This window comes from Candoia aspera, chromosome 7 (assembly GCF_035149785.1).
Source record: "Candoia aspera isolate rCanAsp1 chromosome 7, rCanAsp1.hap2, whole genome shotgun sequence".
Classification (NCBI taxonomy): Eukaryota; Metazoa; Chordata; class Lepidosauria; order Squamata; family Boidae; genus Candoia; species Candoia aspera.
The window spans coordinates 10,145,037-10,158,393 of NC_086159.1; the positions used below are offsets into that span (position 1 = coordinate 10,145,037).

General features: G+C 42.5%; 1 protein-coding gene across 1 annotated transcript in view; it reads right to left on the bottom strand.

Moving 5' to 3' along the window:
* The window catches only part of SOX5 (SRY-box transcription factor 5), a 412,396-nt gene that overhangs the window by 90,037 nt on the left and 309,002 nt on the right, over positions 1-13,357 (bottom strand). The window contains exon 8 of the mRNA XM_063308662.1: positions 6,283-6,429. Within this exon, the coding sequence (XP_063164732.1) occupies positions 6,283-6,429 (147 nt within the window). The remainder of the gene's footprint in view (positions 1-6,282; positions 6,430-13,357) is intronic.

The window sequence follows — 13,357 nt, forward strand, 5'->3', positions numbered from 1 at the left end:
AAAGCCGAAGAGCCGGCGTTTGTCCGTAGACACTTCCGTGGTCATGTGGCCGGCATGACTACACGGAACGCCGTTACCTGCCCGCCGAAGCGGTACCTATTAATCTACTCACATTTGCATGTTTTCAAACTGCTAGGTTGGCAGGAGCTGGGACTAGCAACAGGAGCTCACCCCATCACGTGGATTTGAACCGCCGACCTTCCAATCAGCAAGCTCAGCAGCTCAGCAGTTTAACCCGCAGGTTCCTTGAAATCCCTGACATATTGGCTTTCTATATGCAGGGGGTTCTTTAGTATACAGTAAAGGAGCAATCCATGGAGTCGGTGGCCACCCTTACTTTGAAGAGGTAGAGTCCAGCAACTGGTTTCACACCTGAATGGACAAAGTGAAGAAGAATCCATTCTTCTCCCGGTAATTCCCCTTGCCTAAAGGTTTTCTATTCTGTCATATGTATATATCCCACTAGGGGGCAGCACTAGCTGAGTTTGGCTGATCTCAAAACTGCTAAGTGAATAGCTGGACCCAAGACCACTAGGAAATCCCTAGTCTGAGAAGTAAAGGAGATGTTCTAGGAAAAGGCATTGTTCATGAAGTTTCCTGAAGTCAAACTCAACTCCAAGGAGGCTTTACTTCTACATACATGGACACTGCACATACAAACTATAGCTGATAGTGAAGGATCAGAGCTTACTGCAACTGTTTTGGCCAATGGTTACAGGTGCTAGAAGATGCAGTTCAGCAGTACTTGGAAGCCCAAATCTTTCTCACTCTGGTGGTCAACCTTCTTGGTCACCTTTTCAGCTCCTGTTTCAACACTCCTGTTCACTGTCTTCAGAAGCCCTGAAAAGGTTTATTTCAATGACATTAATATCTTGCCTTTCTTCTGGAAGCTGAAAATGGTATAGGAGGGTGAGGAAAGAATCTCTCCATATTGCATTCTTGGGACAACCACCTGGTCAGGAAGACAAGGCTGGCAGCGACCAGCCCAAAGGTATCCACCGAGCTCCATGGTTGAGAGCAGCCCTCAGCCTGGCTCCTGCCGGTCTCAGTCCAGCATTTAACCATTGCACCTCACTGGATCTCATCCCCTTTCATGCCACTTTGTATTACGAGGAATACACTGTGATTCAGCTCAAAGCTCCGGATGGCTCTCACCCAACTCCACAGGCAGATCAGGAGACTTTTCTCCAATCAGTCTCCCCCTTCCCTCTCGGTGTGTTGTGGAGGACAGACCAAATGACAGACATGTCTGTCATATGCCATTACCATTAGAACAGAATCTTGTTCTTTTATTACATCTGAACTCTGCCAGATTTCTCAGCAGGAATGCTAAGTGAAATCAATGTCTCGGATTTCCAGCCTTAGCTTGGAGGTCACAGACACGCTATCATTTCTCAGTATTATCCCCTTGTTTCACCCGCCCCTCTTTTTCCTCTGAACCTCCAACTGGCACACAGCAGATTGAAAACAGCATGATTCAGAGGGACCCATGCTGCACAATTTTACAGCCGTTTGGAGGGCCCCCTTCACTCACATTCACACACACACAACATACACACCACTCTTCTCTGCCTTCTCTTTGCAGCTTAATTCTGTTGCTGTCCCTTGTCAGGACTCCAGGATACAGAAACCCCTGAGGGGGGGAATAGATGTCCCTCCACCAGGAAAGACAAGGAGAGAGAGGAAAGAATGCAACATAATTCTAGTAATTGTGAGTGGGGGAAAATTATCTTTTTTCTTTTCTTTTCACAGGTGGGCATTTGAGTTTCTGTGAACATTATCAAGTCAATACCGTAACCACCTAATCACAAAAATAAGGGCTGAAAGAGATACATGGTTTATCCTTGTATTTTTTTTCGGACACTTGCCTTATGAGAGCAACTATCTAGCTATCTATTTATTTATTTATTTATTAATCAATCAATCAATCAATCCAATTTGTCACCGCCCATCTCCTCCCACCAGAGGGACTCTGGGCTGTTTACAAAACTATGCCAAGTATTTGAATAGGAAGGGGTTTAAAACTTTGTTCCTAGCAAAGCTCAGTTGAAAAAAAATCTCAGTATTTGCTAGCTATAATATGGAAAGTGATCCTCAGAGATGTGGCCAGAGAAGAACAGACCCCCCACCCAAGTCAATGTCCCAACTGGGCTGCCTTTCCTTATTTCCTGCCCCAAATCCTAGGCTGATGTATGTATGTATCTTCTCTCTTTCTCTCTCTTTTCCAGAGCACGGTGAAAAAAGGGAAGATGAAGATTAAAGCTGCACAGATATGGTATACATAAAAATAGGCACAGCTTTATTTGCACCATTGTTGCTGCTATCTTAACCTTTTTTTACCATACTCTGTGGACACTCCTGCTAACTCCATCCATCCATCCATCCATCTCATCTGTCTTTCCATCCATTCTATATGCCAGGGTCAACCCTATGGAAAACATCTTACATGGATTGACCCTGTATTTTTGTTCAATGCAGAAAATATATGCTAGCAGCTTCTATCCAGCAGCCCTAGGATTCTTCTCATTTTCCACAGGAAAGGATGCTGACCGCTCTCAAGTAAGGTATAAGAAAGTTTGTGGATACATTTGAGGAGCAATGTGAGTTCTAGAATTAGCTAGATGAAGTGATTCACTCTGCTCACTAGCTCAAACAGCTTGGTTCGATCACATGATTTAGATCACAAGCCAAAAGGAAGAAATGAAAAATGCTTACTTTGTCTACATGTGAACAATCACACTGGAAAAAACCTATAAAGCTTTAGGAAAAACAGATCTAGATTGTACAATGTGACTTGTTCGCATAATCACATCTGGGCCTGCCTAAGTCATTTACTATCCTAGGGTTATAGAGATCATTGAACATTCAGGGCCATTATTTCTTTCCCACACTGTTTTTAATCTGAGCCTCTTTAATCTGGGCCTAGGCTAAAACACTGAAGCACCACTATCAGCCCAAGGAAACCATGGCGATGCTATTAAAGAATGTCCACAGCAAGGTAGAGATAAGCTAATGAAGGAACTATCATGTTTTTCATCAAGTTCAGTGCCAAGATTGAACCAAGAGTATCTCAGCCTTCATTCCTAAATACAACTGCTTGAAAGCCAAACTCCGTACTTGGAATGGAATACAAGTAGAGATGCAGAATCATAGACTCATAGAATCCTAGAGTTAGAAGGACCTCGAAGGCCACCCCAACCCCTCCCATTCTACCCCAGACAAATGGCTGTCCAATCTTTTCTTGAAAACCTCCAATGATGGAGCACCTACAACTTCAGGAGGCAAGCTGTTCCACTTCTTAACAGCTCTCACAGTTTCTTGCTGTTGTCTTACCCTCAGGTGCTCCAGAGGATTCATCCATGCACTCTGCCCTGTGACATCCCTTCATGTATTGGAAGATCACTGTCATGACTCCCCTTAGCCTTCTCTTCTTTAGGCTAAACATACCAAGTTCCTTTAACCACTTTTTATGGGATTTAGCCTCGAAGTCCTTCACCATTGCTCTTCCCTGCACTCTTCCCAGTTCATCAGCATCCTTTTTGTATTGTAGCATAGAGTGGACCTACCACTTCTCATGCTCTTGACACTATACCTCTGTTGATGCAGTCCAAAACTGCATTGGCTCTTTTGGCAGCTGTGGCACATTGCTGGCTCATTTTTAGCCTGTGGTCTATCAAGACTCCCAGATCCTTCTCACAAGCACTACTGCTAAGCAGGTACCACCTATTGGTACCTATTGCCTCTGGTTTTTCCTGCCTGAGTTCAGAACCTTACATTTTTCACTGCTGAACAACCTTTTGTTGGATAGGGCCCATGTCCAAATCTATCAAGGTCCTTTTGAATCTTGAACCTGTCTTTTGGGATGTTAGCAATCTCCCTACACCCCTGCTTTGTGTCACGTGAAAATTTTCTGAGCAACCCTTCTATTCTCTCCTCTAGGTCATTTATGAAGACGCTGAAGAGTACTGGACCCTGGGGTACCTCACTGCATACTTCCTTCCATATTGACATAGAGCCATGAAGGACTATGTGTTGGCAATGGTTGTTCAGTCAACTGCAAATCCATCTGGCAGTAGGAACATCCACCCCATATTGCTCCAGGAGAGCAAAAGAGAAGCTGACCATTTTTAATTCTGAAAATGAAGGAACGTGGGTCTGATTGGATATTGTCCCTCAGTTCTATGTATCTGAGAATCTGAGGCTGTATGGATATAACAAACTGTAATCACGCTGAGAGTTAGCTTGGGCTTTTTACTCCCAGTGGAGATACTGAGAGACAAATGCTAACCGGAATGAATACAGCTAGCATTAATCCTTTCCCAGAAAAAAATAAATGGCTCACGTTTGAAAGTTGCCCTTTCTTTTCACAGGCAAAATGTCTCACACACACAGAAATATGAAGTTCTGGGCAAAAGCTGCTCCTCCTTTGCAGCACTTCTTGGGCTGATCATGGGAACATGTACCATCACTTTCACATGGTCATTCCACTAAGTACAGGTAGGCCTCATTTAGTGACCATAATTGGGACCAGCAACTTGGTCATTAAGCGAAGGGGTCACTAAGTGAAACCGTGACTATGCTTATGATCTAACTTCAGCTTTTCTTTGCTTTAAAAACCTGTGAAGGTTGTAAATACAAGGTTTGGTCACAAAGTTACTGTTTCACCACCATCGTAAGTGAATGGTCGCTAAATGAGGACTACCTTTACTGCAAAATATAAGTTGGTTCTGAAGACAGCCCTGCACTACTGGAAAGAAAGAAATTTAGGACCATCTCTTACATTGTATTCATTTTTGAAAATTTATGTCTGGATATTAAATTATAGGGACCCAAACACACCATAAAAGAAACCTACCCTCTGCATACTCTATTGATTCACTCTGCACACACTAGAACACAAATTCATTTTGACCTGTTCTGTATCACTTTGCAAATGTTTTGTTCAACATTTATGTGGAAATCTGTATGCATTTCTAGATCCAATTTCCTCTTGTATATGTATATTTGCAACCAACCCCCACTCACTGATGCATTTTTGTATGCTATTCTTCCTAATGTGTGCATTTTGAATCCAGTTTTCCTAAGTCACTGAACCTACCTAGTTAATTTGTGAACAATGTTACCCTAAAGAAGAAAAATCTGTAGGGGAATAGAATAGCATTTTTCAGAAACCTCAAGGGCTACAGTACAGGAAAAAGGCAAACAATTGTTCTATTCCAGAAAAGTGAATTAAATTTAACAGAGTTAAAGAAGGATAGATTTTGGTAGAACATCATGAGGAACACCTGGATGATAAGAGCAGCTTGACCTTGCCAGGTACCTGAGGGCTGTTAAGGTCTATTTTGGTGGAAGACCAAAAGTAGACTTGAAGTATCATCAAGTCTAATTCTGGATTTCCTGCATAAAGCAGGTACTGGATGAGATAGCTTATAAGCCCTGCTCCAGCTGTAGCAATTTATGGAATCCATATAATGCAATATCCATATTGCTTTTGTGCAAACCCAGGTTGCAATGGGTGTTTTATTGATTTCTAATAGCTGCTGTTCTATCACTATGCATCAATCAGAATGCCAAAGTGATTTTTTCTGTACCCATAATTAGGCTGACCATACGTCCTGTTTTGAACGGGACAGTCCTGTTTTGTTAACATTTCCAGACTGTCCCGTTGTTTTAATATAAATGTCCATATTGTCCCGTTTTCTTAAAAACCTTACTTAAAAATTTGAAAGTTCCCGTGAACCTGTCAGAATGCAGTCTGACTGAGTGGAAGGAGGGGGAGCTCAGCAGAAATGGTGGGAAAAAAGCTGCAGAGCTCAACCTGGCGGGAAACCTAAAAAGGAAAAAAACAGGATCAGCTGATAGGCGGTGATCAAAGGGTGAGCTGATTGGCTCCTGCCTTGAAACGGCAGGAAGAAAAGAACATAAAAGCACAGCCAGAGGAGGAACGGCTTGTTGGGGACAACCGTTCACTAGACTCTCCAGCCCAGCCTTGCCTCTCACAAATGAAGGAATCCAAAGATTCCCAGCCAGAGAAAACCGGAGAAGTTCCTGCCTGCCGATCCAACCTGTTGCACAGCCCTGCCCCGTTTTACCATCCCAATGTCCCGTTTTTAACCGTGTCCCATTTTGCCATCCCAATGTCCCATTTTTGTCTCAAGGAAATATGGCCAGCCTACCCATAATCCTTACCTTCGTCCTCAATTAGTTACATCCATAACATGCAAAAATCCTATTAATATGTACTGTATGAGAAAGCCTGGCAGGTGAATCTTAAAGCATTACCTTGCTTTTGGGTGGTGGGCTGGTTGCGATCTTGTCAGCGTGAATGTTGGTGGGTGATACTGCTGCACCAACGTTGCTTTGGGGAATGCCGGATATTTTTCCACCAGGAGATACTTGCATGGCTGCAAGCTGGGCAGCGTATAATTGCTGCAAAACAACAACAACAGAAGCCGATCAGGTAGAGAACCTATCCCAGTTCAGGAATCTTCCTCTGGGCCAAAATAACCACTCTTAAAATATAATTCTAGACAGACACAGATCTGTGCTGGTGTCGGAAGGTGCACCAACCTATGAGTGTTGGGATTTTATGCAAAGGGGCCCATGGTTCCAAATCTTTTGATAATTAACTGTGTAGAGGAAGGGGAAAGCTGAAGGATAGCTTATTGGGAAGGGGTGAAAAATGCTTTACTTGCTGATGTTTATTTAGGCATTTCAGATATTGACATCCCCCCTTTTCATCCATATGGAACCATAAGGCAGATGACAGTCACAGAAAAGCACAATAAAAACAACAGATGAGACAAACAAACAAACAAACACATGACAATGTGAAGAAGCAGCACCCAAGAAAAACTGAAAAGGAAAACACGTTCAGCATCAACTGAAATCTTTGGTTTTGCCTTTTTTGGGGGGGAACATATAACCACAGCTGCAATATTCAAATCACAATCCTTTGTAACTGGCGAGGCCCAACATGCTTTCTGTATTAAGTTGGCATCTAAAAGCCATCAAGAAAAGAATACACCAAATCTTCCTGGGGAAAAATTCCATGGTCTCTGTGCTGCTATTGAAAGGAGTCTATCTGTCCTAACAGCCAGGAACCACGCTGAGACAAGGAACAGGTCTCTAGTGTTTTATTGCTGCTACATAACAGGAAATCCTAACAAACTGAAGAAGCGTGGGAAAAACCCAGACATATAAACCCCAAAGGTTAAGGCGGGCCCGATCGGTGTCTCTTGGAATGGCTACCTAATTCCTCAGTGCTACGCATGCGCTTTACAGCCTGGATGGGAGCCCCCTGCTCGCCATCCTTACTCATGACACTATCTTGCACAGCCATCCATTGCCCTGAATGAAGGAGGACCACCAAAGATCTCTAGAATACGGGAGATGACAATTCTTGTGATATCTTCATCTCCAAACTGTTATAGTTTTAAAGCTCTCTCTGAGTTAATCTAGCCACTTGAACTGGACTCAGAAACCATCTGGAAGCCAGGAAGGTATCACTGGTCAAAGAAGGTCTCTCCAAGTGGTTCCTTCCTTATTAAGAAACAAGTGGCTACTTCTCGACTGGTGGTAGTTTCTGAGCCCTGTTGAAAGGCAGTCCCACTGGAGAATACAGAAGAATCAATGACTCTGGAACTTCACCATGGTCAAGTATTTTTGTCTATTTCCTTGGCAATTATACAGTATTGGAGGAGTCACTAATGCTACTGTTAGGTCATTTTAGACTCTGGCCAATGATCTCACATTCTTTCATGAGTAATGAAGTACTTCAAAATTGGTTAAGCCAACCATGCTGCATTTGGACTTTTCCTACTAACTCCAGGGTAGACATCTGAGAGTCCCACTGGGAGTCACTTAGACATTCTTAATTTTATTCCATTTTCTTTGTAAGATCAATTACCTTTCCAAAGCTACCTTATTAGTTAATGTGAAATCATAATTTGCAGAGACATTTTGATGTTTTAAGTCCTTCCGTTTGTAAAATCGTAACTCTTACAGGCAACAGTCCTCTGCATGCTGATCTGGAAGAACACCTCTCTGCAAGCAGCAGCACATGCTTAAGGAGTTGGGGAGACGTTTTGCTCAGATACTTTAAAACTGAAACTCAGTTGAGATGGGTGGGGACAGAAATTATAGCTGTGTGCTAAAATGTCTTAAAGCTTAATGAATAAATGCTTAAAACAACATCAGTATTTAGTTCAGTTCCCACCCACTTGGAAACCCTTTTATATGGCTAATCCTATTTTGCAGGGTGGCCCAAAACGCAGTGTAAAAGCTGGTGTGGTCTTCAGGCCAATGAAAGCTGCACACACTCCAACTGGAATGCAATTTCATTCAGAAGAGGTTGTAGGTTACTTCTGAAACAGACTGTCCAATCACCAACACACCTTTGTCTTGTCACATAGCAATAAACACCTATTTGCCATTGACAATGAGTTCTAGTCAATAGTGGCAATGAATCAATCTTTACCCAACAAAGACTCAGCCTTTGTGGATGGTTTATAGTTGGTCCTTTTCTCCCAGTTGGTTGTGTGTTTTTCCATGTATTTTTTAAAAAGTATCTGTAAGGTGCCCAAAATTTGATTAAATAAACAAAGAAAACAAACAAACAAGAAACTGGCTCCTATTGGACCTAATAGTTGATCTGAGAACTAGTTTAGTGTTGCGGTTAAGGCACCAAGCCAGAAACCAGAACACCATGAATTGTAGTCTTATTTTATTTTTATTTATTTATTTGTCAAAGTTTATCACCACCCATCTCTCCCCCGAAGTCTTGCCTTAGGCACAAAGCCAGTTGGATGACCTTGGGCCAGTCCTTCTTTCTCAGCCTAGGAAGAAGGCAAGGGCAAGCCACTTTTGAAAATTTTGCCAAGAAAACTGCAGGTGCTCATTCAGGCAGTCATCAGGAGTCAATGCTGACTCAAAGGCACACGCCCACGCGCGCACACACACACACACAATTGATCTAGCCCGATTTGATGACTATTGGCTCTCCTGGATCTGAGGCAGGATCTGTGAGTTGATCCTTAGACTTAGGCATTTCATTTTTTTCCCATCTGTGAGCAGGGAAACTGGATGGATTTTTCTGAATTTCTTTAGGTAAGGAGAAATTCTTTAACAGTTTATCAAGGCCAGGATTCCTCTTTAGCCACTGAATACACTCCATGAGAGCGTTTCCTTCTGAAGTCTTCCCCTGGGACTTAATGGAAGTATGAGAATCCACAGAGGCTGCAAACTACTGGATAGAACATTGTACTAAGAGAGGCAGGACATCCACACAGATGGCTTGGCCACCTTGTAACCAAGTTAGCATGAACACCACACTCTCCCCAGCGAATGTTTGCTTCTCTTTTGAGAAGACTCTCAAAAGCAAACTCTCCAAAAACAGGTCCCCTTCTTCTCTTCTGAAGGAAATCTCAGAAGGAAACTATTGTATATTTTATCAAACTGAACTGGATTTTAAAAATTGCTGAAGAATCTCTCTGCCCAGCACTAGTAGGAGATGCTAGGGACTCAAGCTGAAGCTTTCTGCAAATAAAATAGGTGCTGTGCTAAAGTAAGGAAGCATTCCTGCATGATCTGTGAGTTGCTTTTTCAGGAGCACATTGAATCAGAAAGGAAGGACATTGTGTGAATGAATCCTAAAGTGAATTAATTAAAAAAAAGAAACCCAAACCAGCATCTTATATCATGGCTGATCTATAGAGTGGCAGAACAAGGCTCACGATACAGAAAACCATTCCAAGGGGTAGAATTTCAGGAGGGAATTGAGAGCAGCTGCTTCAGCTAGGCCACAGAGTTTCTTAAGAGAAGTGTTGCAGGCTGGAGAAACACATAGCAACAGTACTTTGTTAACTTGCTGCTACTTGGGGGGAATGTAGGCCAAGGTAAAGGAGAAGTTAGACGCTGAGTGGCAACGAACGCATACAAAAATGAAACATGTACCAACACTGTACATTAGGCCATTATTTTAAAGGACAAAAAGGTCAACAAAATTATGCACCTCTGCTGAAGACACTTTCTATTGTAATGCTAAGTAATACCAGGCTATATGTGACAATAAACAGAGCAAGGACAAACATGCATCAACACTGTGTCCAATGTTAAAATCATGCATTTTTATTGAGTGATCTTCTTTTAATGTTGGACTGCTAGTGTAAACAGCCAATGAAGGTTGACGAGCATCAAACTGGAATGCTAAACAAAGCATACAATTTCTGAGAAAGAGTTTAGAATAGCATTTCAAGGTGATCAAGGGTGATGCAAAAGGTGATCAAGGGTGATCCCAGCTTCTACAGTAGCTACCAAAGATGACAAATGTGGATTGTATGGCCAAGAAGATACATCACTCTGAATGGTTCTGGCTCAATTTCTCCTCCTGGATTGCAAGGGAGGGCAATTTTTTTGGGATTAGGGACCGGTGTTTCCTTTTCATCTTTTTCAGCCCCCAAGGGACACTGTGGCATAACTAGTGATGTGCATAGTACAACCAGAGCAGACATGAGCAAAAGTTTTTGGCTTTTATTTTTCGGAGGCGTTGAAAGTTTTACAGCAAAAATAGAGCTTTAAGACTTTTCTCATTTAGACAAATTAGGGAGTGACAGATGTGGTAATCTGCAGCACTAGAATGGCATTCATGGGGCTTCACCCTAAGGGCCATATGCCCTGTGAGCAGTCTTCTATCCTCCTAACATGGTACTCTTACCCAGCTCCCCAACAGTCCAAGCCACCAGTGCATGAAGTCCTGAGTGAAAAGCAGAATATACACCAGAGGGAGGGAGGGAGGGAGATGGATAGAAAAGAAAGATTTGGGTAGCCAGCAAAGAGGTGGAATCCCTTTGGCCAGAAAGTCCCATTCAATCATCAGATGGAAACAGTCCTCAGTTTCCAGTATGTTTTCAAACTGAAAAGTCCAGCATGTGCCTTAATCAACATCTCAGCTAAAAGAAACACTAATATCAGTCTCCAAAGATAAATTTAGACAATATTTTATGATAGTCATAACTATATTTGGAGCCATACACAGTTCTGGTGAACCAGTGGTCTTAGCAAACTCCAGGTTATAACATTTGGCATCATTTAACTGGGAGGGGGGGCAGGGAGAAGGGAGGGATAGACAAAAGGGCATCCGAGCAAAGTGTATGAGGCAGACAGCTGGGAAAGTCAGAAGTGATAATAAAACTGTGAAGTTAAACTATGTTTATTTAAACTATGAAATTAACTACCAGGAGATATAGTGGTGGCCAGGAACCCAAACAGTTTTAAAAGGAGATTAGACAAATTTATGGAGGAGAAGACTATCAATGGCTAATAGTCATGCTGGCTATATATTACCTCCAGGGTGAGCAGCAACAGACCTATGAATATCAATTGGTAGGAACATGTGTAGGACTTTACATGTGTCTCCTGCCTATAATCTTTCCACAGGCGTTTGCTTGGCTGTTCTAGAAACTGAATCCTGGAGGACATAAGAATGCTTGCAGAGCTGAAGGTCAGAGTCTTCTCTGCTGAGATTAAATTCCCACCAAATAGTATACATTTCAAAAGACTTTTTCTCCCCTCCCCATTAACAGCTTGTCACTCTTTGGCTTTTGCAGGGCTGACATTTGAACTCAGCCTGGTATAGGAAACCCAACAGCACCAACCATCCAGTGACATTATCTGCCCAGGCCACCAGTCCATCTTCCATTGAACAGACTGCCTTCTATATTTTTGTTCAAAATATCTGGCAACTCTTGATCTGACTTAGGGATGTGCAGAAATGGGTGGCTCATTCCCAAAACATGGTGCTGATCCCCTGACAGATCTGAGCATTTGTATGTGGTAGTGGTGGTGGTGGTGTTGGGGTGAGGGATTCTGTTCATAAATAAGTACTCCAGAACAGAAAGCTGTTTGCAAAATCTCACTTGAAATAGCATATAGTTCATGTTGCATGTGGAAGGGAGGGAGGGAGGAAGAAAGGAGCAGCATCCGTAGAAGGGGGTGAGGTGAGGGTCAGAGTGATGAAAGCAGTGTCATGGTGTCACAGTGCAAGCCCTGCCCCTTTTCTATATGCATCACCAAGTTGCATGGATGCTCCAAAGAGGTGGTTTGTGGCATGACACCACAATATTGTTTTGTCATTCTGATGAAAACAACAGGACCCTGTGGGGAAGGAAGGAAGGAAGGAAGGAAGGAAGGAAGGAAGGAAGGAAGGAAGGAAGGAAGGAAGGAAGGAAGGAAGGAGACAAAAGAGAGAAAGAGAAGAGGAAGAAAAGAAAAGAAAAGGAATTCTGCTGGCATTTACTTCAAATATTCAAGACCCCCAACCAAGTACCTAGCTTCTACTTAATCACAGAGTTGGCAATTGGCCCAGAGGTCACAAGCCAGGGCAGGCTGCTATTTATTTATTTATTTATTTATTTATTTATTTCTGCTCAGCTGACTGCCCAATTGCTGGCACCTAAGGCCACCTTCCAACAGAGCAGTCCCAGACTAGAATTGCCTGGGTTTCATTCCCCTCTCATTTAGTCAGTGAGCTTCTTCTTATAGACCTGCCATGGTTTGTAAGAGAGAATGAAATGTGCAATATGCAGGATGGGGCACAGCATGTTAATATTTTTAGACAAAATTGAACTTTGACATTATTGAATCTGTCTGTTCAAATTTAATCATTCCAGGGCAGGACAACGTCTGGCTCAAGACCAGGAAAAAGGACACTGGAATGACCGCACGCTGTGCATCAAGATGGTTAACTGACAACATTTTTAGAGAATGAAAAGTTATGGCACCCTCAAGCAATCAAACAAAGGACCGTGTCTACTCAAAGGTCTATAACAGAGAGCTCCAAAATTTGGATTAATTTTATGCTCTAGGGATGCTGCCAACAGTCTCTATGGCAAAGCAGTGTAATGAAATACAATCTGTATTTTGCCATTTGCCCAGAAGTGTGCATTCTCCATGTCTTGAGTGTCTTTTATAATGGTGGAGTGTCTAAATAAGTGGATCTGAAGCCAATTTAATTTGTGCATTTGTTTCATGTGACTGCTAAGGGAAAAACATACTTAGAAGGGAAAACTCGATTATTCCATAATGTGGTGGGACATACTGTTAAAAATGAATGACTTTTCACTGTTGTGCTCACCATTGGAAGACTTGGCTATATTGATTAAGAGCGTCAGTCATCTCTGCAGCTCTTCTGGTGCATTCTTGATATGCAATAGCTGCATCAAACCGAGAACTTTCTACATCTATTAGACTTGACCTCCCATAACTTCTAAGCAGAATGGCAACACATCTGGAGGAAACTAGGCTGAGTTTGGCTGATCTATCTCTATCTCTGTCTCTTAACTGTAATGTCACATTCAAT